The sequence below is a fragment of the Xyrauchen texanus genome, chromosome 37 (assembly GCF_025860055.1).
Source record: "Xyrauchen texanus isolate HMW12.3.18 chromosome 37, RBS_HiC_50CHRs, whole genome shotgun sequence".
Taxonomy (NCBI): Eukaryota; Metazoa; Chordata; class Actinopteri; order Cypriniformes; family Catostomidae; genus Xyrauchen; species Xyrauchen texanus.
In genome coordinates this window covers 33,280,516-33,298,625 of record NC_068312.1, presented here as the reverse complement: position 1 = coordinate 33,298,625, position 18,110 = coordinate 33,280,516, and the positions used below count along the sequence as shown (strand labels likewise).

The window sequence follows — 18,110 nt, the reverse complement described above, 5'->3', positions numbered from 1 at the left end:
ATTAAACATGATTTTTAAGAACGTTATTTTTTTTATCTCTGTATCCCTAGTATCCAAGATTGCTTTAGTAAAACTTTGAATAGTTCTTCTGAATGTTAGAATTTAAACACATTTTGTTTAGCATAACGGGAGACTCCAAAAGAGACGATTCCTCGACTCTGAGTCGTCCTGGAATTGGAGTCGACTCTTATACAGGAATCGATTCTTTTGTTCGACTCCGTAACTTTATGAACAGGGCATTGTGATTGGTTCTTATGAACGCCAAATTTATTATTTTGAGCCAATCACATCCCCTACAAACACCTGTTGGTTCGTGGGAGGGACACACATTAATTTATCACGTGCAAGCGTGAAAAGGTGTGATAGACTTCACAACTCTCAGAAGTTTGTGTAGCATTACATCAATGCAAGGGACAGTGGCTGGAGAAGTGGATTCAACCAATGTGTCTGGTTTCTTTACGACGTGCCTGTTTCTTGTTATTTGACATCTTAAAATTGGATATGAGCAGCAACTTGGGAAAGCCATTGTTACCAGTCATTTTGAAGTAAAATTATGCGATGTCTGTTTAGGAGTGAAAAATGTAACTTGGGAAGGCACTGCACACTATTGGCCATCCGTGGTGACAGCCCTGAATTATGAAACTATCCTGATTGAAAATAAAGTCAAAGAGTCGATTCTATCGACACCAACGGCTTGAGTCGGGACTCAGAGTCGACTCAAAAAAACTCGAACACCCCTAACTGTAAGCAATTTTTGTAATACCACGTCCACCTGCCTCAGACAGCGGTGCCCCACACTTTTTTTTAGCCAATCAAAAAAACTAGCTCTCTATCCGTCAATCTTTTTTGCATTCGGATTGGCTGACATGCTTTTGGAGGGCGTGGTTTTGTAAAGATGGCGTGTAATCAAGCAAGTCAGTCCGCTATGTACCATCTTTGGAACGCTCTCGAGATGCTATTTCGAGTCATGCCAGTGCAGCTGCTAACTACTTGAATGGAGAAAGACCGAAATTTCAAAAATGGTTGGTCAAGATTACTATCAAAAGGGGGCCTGGGTAGCTCAGCAAGTACAGACGCTGACAACCACACCTAGAGTCGCAAGTTAGAATCCAGGGCGTGCTGAGTGATTTCAGTCAGGCTTCCTTATGCAACCAATTGGCCCAGTTACTAAGGTGGGTAGAGTCCCATTGGGTTAAACTCCTTGTGGCCGCTATAATGTGGTTCTCGCTCTCGGTTGACATGAGGTGAGTTGTGCGTGGATGCCGCAGAGAATAGTGTGAGCCTTTCGCGCTTTAGGTCTCCATGGTAACGCGCTCAACAAGCCACGTTTACGATTTGTGAGGACCTAGAGCACATTGGGAATTGGGTATTTTGGAGAGGAAAAAAAAAAGATTACAATCAAAGATCATATTTCAAATCAGCAGTAAAATCTGATGACACTGGTATCGTAAATTGTATTTCTTTACCTCATATTTCGCTAAAACACGCAATTGCCCCAGTTTGAGCAGCTGATGCGCATGCACGTTAGCGAGGCGATCGATGTCTGTCTCTAAAAAGTATTTGGCTCTTTTACCTGTAGGGAGGGGCTTCCTTTCTACATCCGTTTATCGTTGGACACTCAGAGTTGGGCGTTCCCATAGATATTATATAGAGATGTCTAGTCTATATGATGTCTATGGGCGTTCCAATTTCTCCCATTAATTTTAATAGAAATGGCCCGTCTCTGGTGTGAATTAAGCTAAGTCGAAGCGGAATTTAAAAACAAATTAAATAGTGTACAATAATAATATTTTCAGGTTTTGTTCCCCCAACAGAGAAGAGTGTGAATTTTAGTCTATCCGCATGTTGAAGTCCTTCGCAGCTACATGCCAAATCTTAAGGTGTGGCTTAAAAGTCAGTTGAAGCGCACAGCCCGCACAAACCCTTCACACATTAGGTTCAACAGTGCAGCTATGGACGGTCGCGTGAGCAAACACGTTTGCGTTGCGTCGGTCGAGCAGATGACAGCCTACAGTTTCTTTTCAATAGCTTACTTGCCTGTTGTAAATAAACCCATTACCGCTGAGATCATCAAGCTGGCACATAACATGGTGATTCAAATCCAAATTAAAGGTGTGCTCTGTCATTGAGTACAAATTTGTAATATGGAAAACAATAAAATGAACAGTAATTTTGAGTCATTTTAGTAACCTTATAAAAGTTGTTTTATTTCAATGTATAAACACAATGAAGTATGTACATACAATAATATGGTAGCCTACCATACACATTTTTAAAGGCATAAAATGCAACACAATTTTATATATGTAACGGGGGTCCCGTCTCCGTATCTCTACCCACCAAGGGGGCCTTGGCCTGAAAATGGTTGGAGACCCCTGTCATAAAGTAATGACTCCCAGCTTAATCCAAATGTGCTTTACCAAAGTTTTACTTGTTACATACCACCTCACAGAGGTGCTCAATAATACGTTTTAAAGCCTTTGGGTGCAGCATTCAGTTTGTCGTGAGTGGAGACTCTTCAATATGTGTAGCGTTTGAATTTACAAGGCAAATGCAAAGTAAACCCTTTTAATTTGGTGTACAGTTAAGGGAACATGACATCCTTCAACTTATTTAGCTTATCAGGAAACAAATTCAAGAATTAACTTTTCATATGTTGAATAACTTGAAGGTCATTACATGTATAGTATAATAAAACTGTAATGAATTTCAATGGATTGCTTTATAGAATGTCTTACAAAAGAGAGCTCATTTGCTTTCTCAGTTTTTATAGTCTTCTGTGTGGGTTTAAGAGGTTTATCTTTTCAGATTTTGACAAGGGTCTTGATAATTCTTTATATGGCTGGTTAAAAATCGAATCTATCTAGCATAAAGACCGTTACTCTGTATCTCAGTAAGTATTCAAAGCTTGTTTAACGGTTTCAGTTTTGAATGAGAAAATTCAGTTGAAAACCGCCAGTGTAGCTGTCTCGTTTGTGGTCTTATGGAAACTAGCTACCGTGTTCCAAAATTTTTGACCAGCTTAAGGTGGATTTTTCTGCAAGGATCAGGCTTAAAAATGTATTCTTATGATTTTACAGTAAACTGTGTTTGCACATGGGTCGCCAAAAGTACATTGACCTGCATTTTTGTGTTGGGACAAAATAAAAAGTGTATTGCAACAGATGAAACATGATAAATCTCTCCCTGAAGGCTGTCTCAGGACTGCATGTCCCAGGGCTGCTGTGGGAGAAGGGTGAGGTGGTTGTGTTGCAGTGTTCTCAGCTCGGTCAGTCGTCCCAGGAGCCGGGCGAAGCGTCGTGAGTTTTGCACTGCCCCCTGACTACAGCAGCATACTCTGGACAAGAGCTCCAAAACAAACTCCTGTAAGTTCTCCACACAACTCACAGCACGCAGGGATGGCCTGTCTGCTTCAACAGAGGATAGATAAGGGAGGACAAACATGTCTACATCTATAAGCTAAAATCGGATTGTTTTATTTGCTGTTTGACCAGAGCCGTCTCTCGACCTAGCCTGAAAGGGCTGCAGCCCCAAATCTGTTCTGGATAACCCTGAAGGGTAGATTAATTTGACTCTACTATCAATTAACCTTGACTTCTGCTACTTCTGTATCCGTTTGATCATGGAAAAAGTCTCTTCACCTGCTACAAGCCCAAAACTGCAAAGGGATAGGGGTTATTTTAGCATTGTACATCAAATTAATTAACTTACAAAGGGTCATTAAAAAAAAAAGTTATATAAAATAAATATTTAAAAAATATCTAATTTAAAACATGTTCATGTAAATGTAGTCTTTGTGTCCATGTTGGTTTCAGAAAAATGTTAAAAGCATTTAAAAAATGAATTTCATGGCTTGGAATAATGTCATGTGGTGAAACCAAGATTAAAATACTGTCCTTGCACCTTAAATACATGAGTCATTTGTATTGTATTTTTCAGGGCAAACAAATATGATTTTTACAAATATTATGCATTTTGTTTAGTCAAGACTATCATTAAATTTACTTGGGGTTACAACATGTCACCTGAACAAACTTCAATAAAAATGTCCAACATTTTTATATTTAATAATATAAATAATGTTTTTTTTTTTGTTGTTTTGTTTGATTGATTGTTTGATTTTAAACATCACAAACAGCATTGGAGGTCTGAAGGGTCCTCTTTATACATTTTTTTTTTTTACATGACAACATAATGGCTACCTACATGTTGGCTACTCATGACTTTGATTTAGTGGACACGTTTTTCTAAAATGAACCATAATTTAAACTTTTTCTTTTTTTAAGAAATAGTCTTTAAAGGTTATTCTGCACCACTCAGTCCAAAATTACTTTAAATAAAACGTACTCCAGCTTTTAATGAGACTTTGCCACATGACATTTACTTTAAACCCCAGAAAAATAAAATATATAAAATTACTTTGAACTCGGTAATTGCAAACATGTTCATCATAGAGGTGAATTCAAGTAATTGTTTTGTGTGAGTTGCATTTTTTTAAATATATTTTTGAATAACAATGTCACTGAATCTTATATAAGTGTTAATAAAAAAAAGCATAAGATATTGCAGTTCACTAGTTTGCACTAGTTTTTCTCAGATGTAGATGCTCAATAGTTTGGTTCACCTATAATATGCATTTAGAACGGCACCGGAGGAGCATTTTACCAGAATTTGAATAAGAAGCTAATTAAACTACTGTGAACTAGCCTACAAACAGACACATACAAGACTTCAACTACATTAACAAAAAAGAGATCTGAATCCTTTAAAGTCCAGATGGATGTAAAAAAAAACAAAAAAACAACCACAGGTTTCTGTTCTACTGAAGACTTGAATTACTGTTAATTTAGCTTCTAAATTATATATTATATAATAAAGTGTTTCTTAATAATCTATACATTTATTTTGAATAATGTGTAGATAGAGGTTTGCGTTTCTTTACATATTAAAGAGTACTCCCAATGAATTCCACACAATAATGTAAAGATATTCTAAATTGATTATGCAAACAACAACACTGGTATCGGATCGGTATCGACTGACACTGAGATTTCTGATATCAGAATAGGAAGAGAAAAAGTGGTATCGGTGTATCTCTACTTGAAATGTTGTTTTTTGATAATCAGTTATCGGCTTGTCTTCCCAAACAAAAACAAAAAACATCCAGTTAGCGGCAGTTCTGTGGACAGAAATGCCTTGTTGATGAGAGGTCAACAGAGAATGGCCAGACTGGTTCAAAATGACAAAGTCTACGGTAACTAAGATACGGACTATGCAATTGTGGTGAGAAGAACGTCATATCAGAATGCTATTCTGAGATGCAGGTTGGCACTGTTTTGTCGGCACAAGGGGGACCTACACAGTATTTGGCAGGTGGTTTTAATGTTGTGGCTGAGGATCGGTGTATATGTTTGTGTATGTATTTATGTATTTCTCAGAAAGTTGAATTTGAGAGCTTTGTCACTCCTTTTCAAACATAATACCATTGTATTAACAAGGTTATGTCACATTAAAAATCCTGCAAGAATTGAACTTGATTATTTTTGAATGGGCTACTAATGACATTGATGTCTAGTGACACCCCTGGTTTGACTTAGAAGTGGAAGTCCTGAATATGGTGACATCACTAAAGAAGTTCACATACAATAAATCAATCAATGCATAAGAGTGTTAATCATAATCAACAGACCTGAACATAACACTGTAGTCGCTGTTAGAAGTGCATATTCAGCCTCGGTTACTGCTATGACAAACATAGTGTGGAGGAAATTTACGACAGATCCCAGGAGCTCATCGTTCATCCCTGATCAAAGATAAAAATCACATCACAGTTTTAGTAGATTCTATTGGGCAAAATTATAAAACATCACTTAGAAAATCATTATGTGTTACATTGTCACACTGACATGTCAGAGCATGTATTTGTGAGAGTTTTCCCAAATCCACAAGAGATGCTGTCTGCAGTATCTGAATGACACACAGATTGAAAAAATCTAATATATATATATATTTATGTTTATGTATATATATATATATATATATATATATATATATATATACTTGCATAGTGAAAAAGTGCCATGTGTGAGGTCAAAACAGACCAGCGAGCAAACGTTTCAGCTCATAGCTTTCTTCAGTGCTCAAAAGGTTTTCCAGTAATATTGATCATAGATCACCTGAGTGTGTCATTATCCTGTGGTTGTTCCCAGCCTTGGACTCTAACGTTTTCACCCAGTCTGGACTTGAGTTATACAAACTTGCAGGGTACAAATCTATTAAGAAACAAGGAAATCACAGTGAACGATCCATGCCGTTGAGCTGCTTGAAGAGAACAGCAAAACATTTAATTATATATCTCATGTAATTACCGGTGCTAACACTAGTGGGTTTCTCTGAGAACCTTTGAGCTAAAAGCAGGAACATGACTTCCACTGAAGAACTGGACAGCAGAGTGTTCTGGTCAGACCTTTCCAAAAGCTCAAAGCCTAAACAACATACCCAGTTAGTTCTTAACCAACTGTGTGGTGTGATCTAAAAGAAGTTTTGAGAAAACTGACCAGGTACACTCCTCGAAAACTGCAAAAGCTTCTCTGTCTGAGGAGGGGTCAGTTCTGCACTGTTTGTTAAACTTGCCCACAATGACACCTGGGGAAACAAAAATAACCTTAATGCAATATCTTATGTGCATTATTTATCTCTAAATTAATTTAGGTAAAGGTCTCTGACATACCCGGCAGTGCAGGTTGTCTTGAACTATGTACCTACGATAAGACTCCACAATTTTATTCAGAATGCATCTCTGCTCTCTGGAGAGACCTGATGATACCTGCAAACACAGTATTTTTGACATTAACAAATTAGTTGACATTTCTGATTTAAAATTTGCCTTAAAAATCAAACCTACAACAAATGCCAGGTGAAAAGCAGAGCGGTTTTAAGTTAAGAGGGGTTTACCATTGAAGTAAATCTGCTTGTAGATGAGATGCTTCTGTTTTCAGAACAGTCGTCTTCCTCCGTTCTCCCTGCTAACCTATTGCGTCCTCTGTGTTTAGAGCCCTTCCTCAGTCTCTTTGATTGGCATTGCACTTCCGTAAGCAGGCCTGACAAGACAACACCAGGAATGCAGACACTTTGAGAAGTGAATAACTAAAAGTAGTGACACTACAAACTTGACTACATTTTTCAATAGCTGGACAGTTAGCTGAATAGTCTAGCTTTTCCATTAACAAGCTACTTTTCCAAAGAGTAGTGGCGTAGCATCATATAACGCTACAGTTGTCACACTATATTGTGCACACAGTCTAAAAACAGTAATTAAATGTCAGGAAATTAAATGTGCTCACCTAAACCGTTCTCATAATAGTGTTGGGAAGTCCAAATCATTGTGAATTGGTTCGTTTGGGCAGTTTCTGTAGCTGGTTCAAACAAACGACTTACCATTTTACTTATAGGAAGCTTTGGAGAGTTCAGTTAATTTTAGTGAACTGGTTTGTTCAGATGATTTATGTAAATCAGGGGTGGGGAACATCAGGTCCGCAAGATCATTTTATCTGACCCGAGAGGTCATGAAATTATTTCTGAAATTGATTCCATTAACTATATAAAAAGGATTAAAAATAGCTGAAATAAATAACATAAAATACTGTATAATAGTTTTTTCCCCCTTTATGCATGAGCTAATTTCAACTAACAATCAGAAATTGCAAGCAACTGTATGGCACGTTAACAACTTTTAAATACTCAAATAGCCCTTAATAGGTCAAATGTTCCCCAACTTGTTCTTCCCTTTTGAAGTGAAATGCATCTGTGTATCAGTTTAATAGATGTGAAGCCGTGTTTGAGTTTTCATTATATAAAATAGGATGTTTTTTTTTGTTTTATTAGTTGTATGTAGTATGAATGTGTTTGTTTAATTTTTAAATACTTTCTTTATTACATAGTTTACATATTTTTTGGCTACTTTTTGTTAACTGGTTGTAGAGTGGCTACAGTAACTACATATTTTTAAGAGTTGCTTGAAGGTTTGGAATGTGCAGTAGCTTCCCCACTGAAATTAGCTAATGCTGACATCGCTTTATGATGCTAACTGAACTTTCAATTGCTTTTCAACTGTGACCTATAGTAAAACTATGGAGTAGCATCTGACAGGAAGAGAATTTCAAAGAAGTGACGAAAACGAACTCCAACATAAGTTTTATTTCAGTTTAGAAGCTTTGCATCAATCTCACACTCTGCCAGCATCCCGACGGATCTGCATTTGCGGAGTCTGCAATACTGACACTTTCTCCGCATGTACATATCCATCTCGCAGCTTCCGCCACTCTTGCAGTGGTACACAGCCTTTTTAGTGACGCTTCTTCGGAAGAAACCTGAACAAAGAGAAACAGGTTCTCAGAAACAGACAGGATAGTTGATACTTCGTTTTAAAAGTTTTGATGTGCATCAAGGATATATGTTGTCAAATCTTTAGTATAGCTTTCTAAGACACAGTAATTGTCGAACCTTTGCAGCCCTCACATGTGAGGGCATTGTAGTGATATCCTGAAGCCTTATCACCACACACCAAACAGAGCTCGTCCTGACCCTTCACGCGAGCTCCATGGCCCATCCTGGGCCTCTTAATCAGGGGGAGACCAACAACGCTTCCCCTTGCTGGGCTTTGGACCTCCAAGTTTGGCTCACAGATGTACTCCGAGCATTGGTGTCCATAGGGATAGGGTTGGTTACACGGTTGAGCGTTTGGCACGCCATATGTCGAGAATTGTACATTGACAGAGCTAAATGGATGCTGGCCATAGAGAGGACTTTGTATATCTGGATCCTGGTAGGAGCAGCTCAGTGGATCCACAAGAACATCTGCTGCAAGGACATAGAGGAACATCTTGAGATGGAGATGAATGAAACAATTGAAAATGTTACACGAGGAATATGCTCCTTTTTCACATGATTCTCAGATTTCCTAACAACTTCTATGAGGCCGTTGGGATGTAATATGAAAAAGCCAGAGCAAGACCTTTTGGATCTTTTCTGTCTCTGGAAACAGGATGCAGCTGAAGAGGTTACGTTTTTGTTTATGCTTGTTATTTGCTTTGTAGCTTTTGGGTTTTTATAACCGTACTGAATGCAGTCTTCATGATTTTATTTTTTATTTTTTTGGGGGGGGAGAAGGGTTATGAAGATGGATTTTAGATTTGAGTTCCCCCATAGAGAAAACACATGTCACTACTGGCAACATTTTAGAATCATATCTGCACAAGTGAAATTTGTATTTGTTACTTTCTAGACAACAACTTATCTTATCATAGTGAGAAATATATGCCTAATTTATTTGGATGTAACCTCCTATCCCAGCCTAATAAGCAAAGCAATAAGAAGCCATTCATAGATTGATATCCTCATAAAGTGTATACACTGGTGCCATGAAAACTATTCCTTTCCCTGTCATCGTTCCATAATTATCCCACGCTATGTGGCAGTCTGTCTCCTTCAAACCTATTTTTCTCAAAAATATTTTATGTCCTATTAAGGCTATAATGTAGCTTTGCTGTGCAATCATCTATTTGTAAACAACTGGAGTTCTGTTAACATTCATGTTGGTGAAAAACTTTCTCTACTATCTCTAATTGGTCTTCCAGTTGTGAAAGAATGGGGACTGTTAAGCTATAAATGACATAATAGTGCCATAAAAGTACAACCCCTATTCCAAAAAAGTTGGGACAGTATGGAATATGCTAATAAAAACAAACAGGAGTGATTTTCAAATTCTATTCAGCCTGTGCTATATTGAAAGCTTTACAACAAGACATTTTCATGTTTTATCTTTCTTTTTCTTTTTTAAATATAAAAAAAGGTAGAACTGGTTCACAACTAGTGTGGGTGTGTGTATATACATACATATATATGTATGTATGTATGTATGTATGTATGTATATACAGTGTGTGTGTGTATATATATATATATATATATATATATATATATATACACACATACATATACACACACACACACACACACACACACACACACACTACTTTCAAATCAAATGATTGCAACACGCTCCAAAAAAGTTGGGACAGTCGAGTGTTTACCACTGTGTAACATCTCCATTTCCTCTAATAACACATATTAAGCATTTGGGCACTGAAGACACAAGTTTCTTTGGTTGATCAAGCAGATTTTTCCCCCATTCGTCCATTATTCAGTTCTTCAGCAATGCAATTGTACCGGGCCTTCGAGCTTCAGTTAATGTTCACATCATCCATCAGAATGAGGACACATTTTTATCTCCATTATTTAGACCATGGCATGATTGTTTGTGCCAGTTTGAGTATTTCTGTAACTGCTGATCTCTTGGGATTTTCAAGCACAACAGTCTCTAGAGTTTACTCTGAACAAAGTGATTTCTGGCGACACCAGCTGCAGTGACCGTTGGTGACAGAGATCATCGTGGTGAGTGACAAGACAATGTTGAGAGAATTTCAACCTTATGCAAATGACGGGCAACATTCACGAGTGATGAGTGTGAAGACAGTGAAGCACAAGTCATCCGTGTCCAGGTAGAGAGAGGCAGAGTTTGGAATTGCATATGACCATACTTCTCATACTATTTCTGCAATAGACACATATGGCAGAAGTAGGAAAAGTAATGTGGGTTGTATGCCATTTCGAACTCGTAAGGAATAATATAATGTATGCCCTGAGTATACACATTTCCTTTTAGATTGAACTTTTTATTATTTTTATTATTATTAATTTCTTGATTTTTAACATAAACCAGACTTTTGTATGTAGGATGTTTTGTCACTTATTGCAAGAATCTGTGAAAAACACTATTTTTTCAATGTTTTTGAAATAATAGAACTGATTCCTTGTCAAATAAGAATGATATCTTAGTTTTACCTGCAGTATAATCTGTAATCAGCAATAATGATATCCATTTAGGTACTGCCCTAACAAAGCACAAAACCGAGGTCAGCCTCTTTGCATTTGAGATGCTACTACAGTAATGCTGTTTATGAGCTGGATGCGAGGGGGCACATTGTTAATGACATAATTTGTGGGTTTTCAGGAAAGCCTGCCCCCTCTCACTGGCCCTGCATGGGGTCTAAAGTATATAGGGTGGGAAGGTTACATTCCTACAATGCAAAAACCTTTTTAATGTCAAAGATTAACTGCATGACAAACAGAGCCGTGGCAAACATTGTGTATAAACACCTCCCTAAGGCACCAGAGATGAGCTGGATGTCACTCTGTCTTTCCTTTAAAGAAAGACAGATCAACCCACATTGCCGCAGAGAGCATACTGTGGTTCCTGTTGCTCAACTGGTTAAAAAAAAACGAATAAAACAGAGAAAACCCCTTTAGGCCCTCATTACCATGTGAAGTTTAAAAAAATATATACATTTGTTTTTGGAAAAAGCACATTTTGTTAAGGGCAAATGTAATCACCTTAAGACAACAACTTTATATTTGTTACTCAAAATAAAACATTATTGATTATGTTGTGTATACTTAACTGTATTGAAGGTGCATTGAAAGTATTTTAATAACTTTTACTTGAGGGTTGCTCCACTTGAAAGCCAAAATCCTTTCAGCTACCAACCAACATCTTTATACACTAGGCCACACCACCGCAACATAGTATGAAGAGCATAGCAGGTTTGTTTGAATAATAAAATACTTTCAACATTACTGTATTTCCATAAGAAAGGGGAATCTCACCATAGTACTGTGGCGGAACGGTGATGTCAAACGTGTCTGATGCGGAGAAGTAGCCACCGACTGACATGCTCATCTCAGGATCTGTCCCCTCTCTTATCTGAACAGGCAGATTTTCGTTGTTTACAGAGAATGCCTGGACCTATAAAAGAGTGCAAAAACTTTCATTCACCCTACATGAGGATCGTAATCCACTGTCTTCAAACATTTCTTCATTTATGGCACTGACAACAGCAGGCTATTCAACCCTAGAGTGAGATGAGCTATTTTAGGCATCACGGTCACATAAAGGTTATGATAGAACATCGTGAAGGCTGTGGAGATCTCAGTCTGTGGTCCTTAGGGGCTCTAAGACGAGATGAAGAGCATCGACTGTGAGAATAAAATGAAAGATGAGGCCTGTGTGTCCAAACAGCTGCTCTGGCAGAGGAAAAGTCCCAACAAAGGGAGGCCTGTCCCAATTGGTCTTAACAGGTTTGGCCTGTAGTTGACTCCCAGCATTGTGCAGCAGCTGTTTGACCCCTTGTAAACACCTGAACTTGCACCCTTGTTCAGGAACATTGCAACTAATCTGCAAACATTTGAATCAGAGTGACCATGTTGGATCCAAATATAACTTTTGCAGTGACATCCACTGGAAGCATTTTTTACACTTACTGTAGAAACTGGTCCAAAGAGGGATTAAGTTGGGATCAGGATCTGTGAAATCGTATGCTGACTGCAAGTTGGAAATTCTTTATTAGGAATAACCCCTTGAGATGCACCATCTTGTTTTCAAGAGGGTCCTTACAAGTCATGTCAGAATGATCCATGTTTATGAGATCAGTGCACATGAATGGCACAACAGTGTCGTAACTACCAGTGGGAAACTCGTTTTCGAATTTGGGGTGTGATGAAGAACCATGGCGGAACTAATGATATTGATCCGAGAGAGTTTGGCGAATGGTGACTGTACAGTTTGTAGAATTTTGTGTGCTTTTGATTGCGATTAAAGGACTATAGTTATCATTTAACAGGTTTATGAGGCATCCGTCTTGCTTTAAAAAACATGCACAATATGTCTCCTCATTTCCTGTGGCAGTACAAAAGTGATTCATATAAGTAATAGTCTTCTTTTAATTCAAACTAAGCTCATTAACAGCATTTGTGGCATACTGTTGATTTGCACACAAAACAAATGATGTCAGCTAGTCCCTTCTATATTTACTTGTTGTGTTTAACCCTGAACATCCCTTAAGAGCAAATGTTGAGCATTAATATTTGAATATATGATTTATTTTGTTAGATTAGTGTTAAAATGCTTACTGTCATGGTTTTACCAACCATACTTTTTTGGTCCTAGAACATCACCCCTGTCAAGAAAACATCTAAGCTGAACCCTAACCTTAACTACCGCTAAAACTAAAGGTAAATTATAGGTTGATAATAGGGCTGCCAACTGTCTCGTGTTACCTGGGATGCCCTGTATCTTGGCAGAAATTTTCCTGTAATTAAAGGGGTAGTTCACCCAAAAATGAAAATTCTCTCATTATTTACTCACCCTCATGATATCCCAGGTGTGTATGACTTTCTTCACCAGAACACATTTTAAGAAAAATGTTTAAATATCTCTGCTCAGTAGGTCTTTAAAATGCAAGTGAATGGCAATTTCTCTTTTGAAGCTCCAAAAATCACAGACAGTCAGCATAAATGTCATCCATACAACACCAGCTGTTAAATGAATGTCTTCTAAAGCGACATGATCACTTTTGGTGTGAAAAAGATAAATATTTAAGCTTTTTTAAAAGTTGAATAGATGTTTCCGGTCAGGAGCGATTTGCGCACGTGACAATCGCATTGGCATTTGAAACTCAAGAACTGGCGCACATGCGTCACAGCCGGAGGAGCAGAGCTGTTTACAAGTGAGAAGGAGGAACACTGTACAGCAGCTTGGTTGGTTTTGGTTTAGATCAGTTATTATCTGTTTCTTTACTCAAAATGGTGCGTTTGTGTTCTTATGCTGGATGTCTCAACTGAGTGGAGAATGTGAGATTACGTCGGTATAATGGCAATGCGAATATGTCACGCGAGAGACAGCTTGGACTCCACCTTATCGTGCAGCTTACCGTCACTTTATATTATAGTTAAAAAGTACTTTAATATTGATCTTTCATCACACCAAAAGTGACCGTATCACTTTAGAAGACATTAATTCAACCTCTGGACATATATATAATATGCATTTGGGAGACACTTCTATCCAAAGTGACTTGAAGTGTGTTCATGGTATACATTTTATCAGTAATTGTGTTCACTGGGATCAAACCCTTGACTGTTGAGCTACAGGAACTACAGTATTTTTACTCTTAATATCTCCGTGTTGTCTGCGGCATTGTGGGTTGATCTGTCTTTCTCTAAAGGAAAGACAGAGTGACATCCAGCTCATCTCTGGTGACTTAGGGAGTGTTTATACACAATGTTTGCCACGGCTTTGTTTGTCATGCAGTTAATCTTGACATTAAAAAGATTTTGCGTTGTAGGAATGTAACCTTCCCACCCTATATACTTTAGACCCCATGCAGGGCCAGTGAGAGGGGGCAGGCTTTCCAGAATACTCACATTAACAATGTGCCCTCTCACATCCAGCTCATTGTGCTGACATAGAACATCCTAAACAGCATTACTGTAGTAGCAACTTCAAATGCAAAGAGGCTGACCTCGGTTTTGTGCTTTGTTAGGGCAGTATCGAAATGGATATCATTAGTGCCTCTAAGACACAAGGGAGTGAAACGTCTTTGTTATCACTCCCTTGCCATCCATCACAATGACTGTGCAATCTTTCCTTTAAAAGGGCTTAAAAAGGACCTTTGTGAACTCCATGGACAGACTAATTTTAGAAGAGGTTAAAAGAGGCAAGACACTAAAGAGAATGGGGTGGAAAGAGTTTGAACACCGATTAAATTTCTCGCAAAGTTTTTCAAGTCCTTATACCGCTAGTAGAGGAAACTGGGGCTAGTTGTTACACTTTTTAACCCACTTAATATTTCTAAGGGTAATTTAATTGTTGTATAGCCAGTTACATAAAGCTTCGGCCATAATATAACATTTCCACCATTACTGCCCAGAGATAAGCTAGAGTTCTTTGAAAACATATTGAGCTTGGGGTATGTTGTTTCATATAAGGGGTAAGTTGTTGCAATGGAACTATTAAACAACCTCTTATAGACTTGTAGCAAGATTGTATGAGTAATGTACACAAATATCAATCCATTGTTTTAGCCAACAAATATTGTAATAAATAAATTGTATACAAGCCATTGTCCTGAGAACACTTTGACATTTTGATTAAAATCAAGCTTTATTATAGACAAAGTTGGCCCTTATCTGAATGTATCCCTGTGTGGTTTTATTGTTTGGAGGATAGAATTCACAAACATATTTCTCATTTTTGATAGTTTTTAACTGGATGTTTGAAACCAGCATGAAACCACTCCTAGACAAAACACACATTTGTGTAATTGAACTTTTGACTCAAAACCTTACAGTTACTCAGAGATAATCCTTGTGCCAACTAGCCCCCATCTGCCCTGAATAAATAGATGTACCTTTAACATGTTAAAACTATTGTTGCCAATATGCGTAAAAAGTCCCAATGGAAGTGCAGTCTGTATTAGAAGATGCACAGAAAATAATGTTAAATATGATACAGCACTGTATCAACAACACCAATAAATGTGCTTTAGAAACCTCTTCCATTGTCCATTTCCTTCATTTATTTCTCTTCATCTATCATTCATCAGCTATTCCATTATCTTGTTTTATGTTTGCTCATTGTCTGCTTGTAGCTTAGCTTCGGCAGCACCATGTTTACAAATTTGAGTAGGAAACAGGACTCTTAGATTAGACGACCTTGCACAGGGACAGGTTTTGGACTGAAAGTCCAGAGCTGCTTGTAATGTTCTGAATGCAGGCGATTATCAACAATGGTGCATCATGTCTGACTGACGTCAGTCTGGTTAACTCAACTAGTACACTCAAAAAATACAAAATAATGGAATTGTAAAGTATCCACAAAGAAAACAAAATTGGGAGAAATCTGTCTTTTTATATTATTTTATTATTTTTTTTGCTTACCTCCATCAAACTATCTATGAAATAAAATTTACAGACAGAATAAACATGCAACAAAATTTGTATTTTTATATATATATATATATATAAAACAGAGCAAGGGATGTTGGAATTAAATTGAACCCAGCAACAGAGACCTTCAGAAGGTTTGTCAAAGAGAGGTTTGGACATGTACTCAATATTTTTGGTCTATTTTCAATATTTTAGAGAAATAGTAAAGGCATCAAAACTATAAAATAACACAAATGGAAGAATGGGAATTATGTAGTGTGGCCAATATTATATCTTTTATAAAAGTAGCCACCCTGTGTCTCTGTTACAGCTCTACACACTCTGGACTTTCAACCAAATTCACGAGGTCCCACCAGAGATGCTTTGAAAACAGTATTTAAGGAATTCCCATGTATGCAAGACACTTGCTGCTTTTCTGTTTCTTTCATTAGTCCAACTTATCCATTAGAAATAATGCACATTTTAATTTATGTTTTATAAAGAAATTAAAATGTAGGAATAATTCATATTTGTGTATGAAACTAATTTCAAGCATTTAAGCATTATCCAATATGGCAATGAAACGTTTGACTAGTAGTGGATCACTATTGATTAACATTTACCTTCAGTATGTATTCACAGTTAGTAGAGAAAATGATTTTTGTGCACTTACCAGCTCTGATGTTCCATGTGCTGGATCTCAGCTTAGTCTCCTACATTTGTGATGTTGACAGCATTCCAGCCCCTGACTTCCAACCTTTGCCAAATACATACAGGACCACACATGCGCAAAACAAACGGTGCTCTCCTCCAACACAAGCTGTTAATTCCAACACACACACCAGTATGTATCTTTGGTACTGTGTGTGCGGTTTAAAGAGTGGGGCACAAAGTTGTTAACAAAAAGGAAAGTTTAGCATTGTCTTGATAAGATCAACTTCAGTGTCAAAAGTGAGGAAAAGATCTGGGAATTTCCTAAAATGAACCAATATCAGATAGAGCATAGTGTGGAAAACAATGACAGTAGGAAACTTTAAAAGGAATGTTTCAAAGTTAAAGGGATTCGTGTGGAAGTGGCTTTACCCTCATGTCATCCCAAATCCATTTGACTTGCTACATTCCATGAAACACACAGAAGACATTGATAAAAAAAAAAAGTCTTATGGATTACCTTTTATTCTGCCTTTATGTCCTTTTTGGAGTTTGAAAATGTAGGATCCCAATTGATTGCATTGTAGGGACAAAACTCATCATATCGCAATCAAACTATCTTGTGTTCTGCAGAACTTTTTCTTTAAATGTCAGTGTGTTCCTCACCCAATGTGTGATAATGTGCAATATAGTGTCATGTGGAATATGACTATGATGGTTTTTGGAGCTTGACAGCCCTTCCATTGAATGGAAGTGAGCAGTACGGACATTTCGCTAAACTTCTCTTTTTGTGTGCTATGTAAAAAATAAAGTCTGGAACAACATGAGTGTGCATGGGTGAGTTAATGACAGAATTTGCATTTTGGGTGAAGTATTTTCTTGCAATAATTACACAATTCTAAAGTGGGATAAACACACACAGTGTAAATGAGAGGGCTCATTACAGCATTCCCAGCAGCCTAGTGTTTATAAACAGCTCTGCTTCATCCAACCGATGGATAAGTACTCACTATCTCTCTGTTCTTCCTGCCCCTCCTCCAAGAGCATACTTGCTTCAGCCAGAGTTTCACAACCACCCTACCAAACTCCCACATCCTCAGTCACTACACAGTTCAGCTGGACACACAACTCTGCAAGACCCCTCTATCTCTCTGTCTCTCTCTCTCTCTCTCTCTCTCTCACACACACACACACACAGAGAGAGGGAGAGACCCCAACCCCTCTTTTACTCCATGGGTGGGCCCTTCATGTCTTTCGCAGGGGGGCAGAGGGGACATTCTGTGGGTCACAGATCCCACCCTAATGCTCTTAACTCACAGGAAGCTAATGACAGTGACTTTTGTAATAAGGAAAAACAACACATGTGTTTTCCAGGAACAAAAGGGCTGCTGATATGAACCATGGGGTAGCAAGGTTCTTCCTTAAGTTAAATGTTCTAAAACTATTTCAGGCTCTGATACAAAACCTAGTTGCTGCATACGCAGCTCTAGATGTGATTTGTTCCTAAACGTACCTTCTTAAAAGGAACCACCCAAGGCCACGTCCACACATTTTCATTTGAAAACATTTTACGTGTGTGTTCTCATCCACATTACTCCCGCAAGCCCTTTTGACATTTAATCACATGCAAGATATGAAC

The 18,110-nt window shown here is 37.8% G+C and overlaps 1 protein-coding gene across 2 annotated transcripts; it reads right to left on the bottom strand.

Moving 5' to 3' along the window:
* Nucleotides 1-2,191: 2,191 nt before the first annotated feature.
* On the bottom strand, nucleotides 2,192-16,577 carry LOC127630432 (bile acid receptor-like). Of its 2 annotated transcripts, none has more exons than XM_052107950.1 (11): nucleotides 16,494-16,577; nucleotides 11,723-11,861; nucleotides 8,503-8,859; nucleotides 8,229-8,369; nucleotides 6,955-7,100; nucleotides 6,731-6,826; nucleotides 6,558-6,645; nucleotides 6,369-6,485; nucleotides 6,177-6,272; nucleotides 5,690-5,803; nucleotides 2,192-3,407 (listed from the first exon to the last, which is right to left on the bottom strand). In XM_052107950.1, the coding sequence occupies exons 2-11, from the start codon at nucleotides 11,793-11,795 to the stop codon at nucleotides 3,199-3,201; spliced, it is 1,437 nt and encodes a 478-aa protein (XP_051963910.1). In that variant the 5' UTR covers nucleotides 11,796-11,861; nucleotides 16,494-16,577; the 3' UTR covers nucleotides 2,192-3,198. The 2 variants fall into 2 exon arrangements, with proteins under 2 accessions (XP_051963910.1, XP_051963911.1); XM_052107951.1 differs by having other exon boundaries at nucleotides 8,503-8,856.
* Nucleotides 16,578-18,110: the final 1,533 nt, after the last annotated feature.

What these genes read in the sequence shown, in the direction of transcription:
- LOC127630432 (XM_052107950.1), bottom strand. Translation starts at nt 11,795, where the DNA reads ATGAGCATGTCAGTCGGTGGCTACTTCTCCGCATCAGACACGTTTGAC. An exon ending in CGTTCCGCCACAGTACTATG is followed by an intron (nt 8,860 to 11,722) that starts GTGAGATTCCCC and finishes ATGTCCTTGCAG; the next exon opens with CAGATGTTCTTGTGGATCCA. An exon ending in CACATGTGAGGGCTGCAAAG is followed by an intron (nt 8,370 to 8,502) that starts GTTCGACAATTA and finishes CTCTTTGTTCAG; the next exon opens with GTTTCTTCCGAAGAAGCGTC.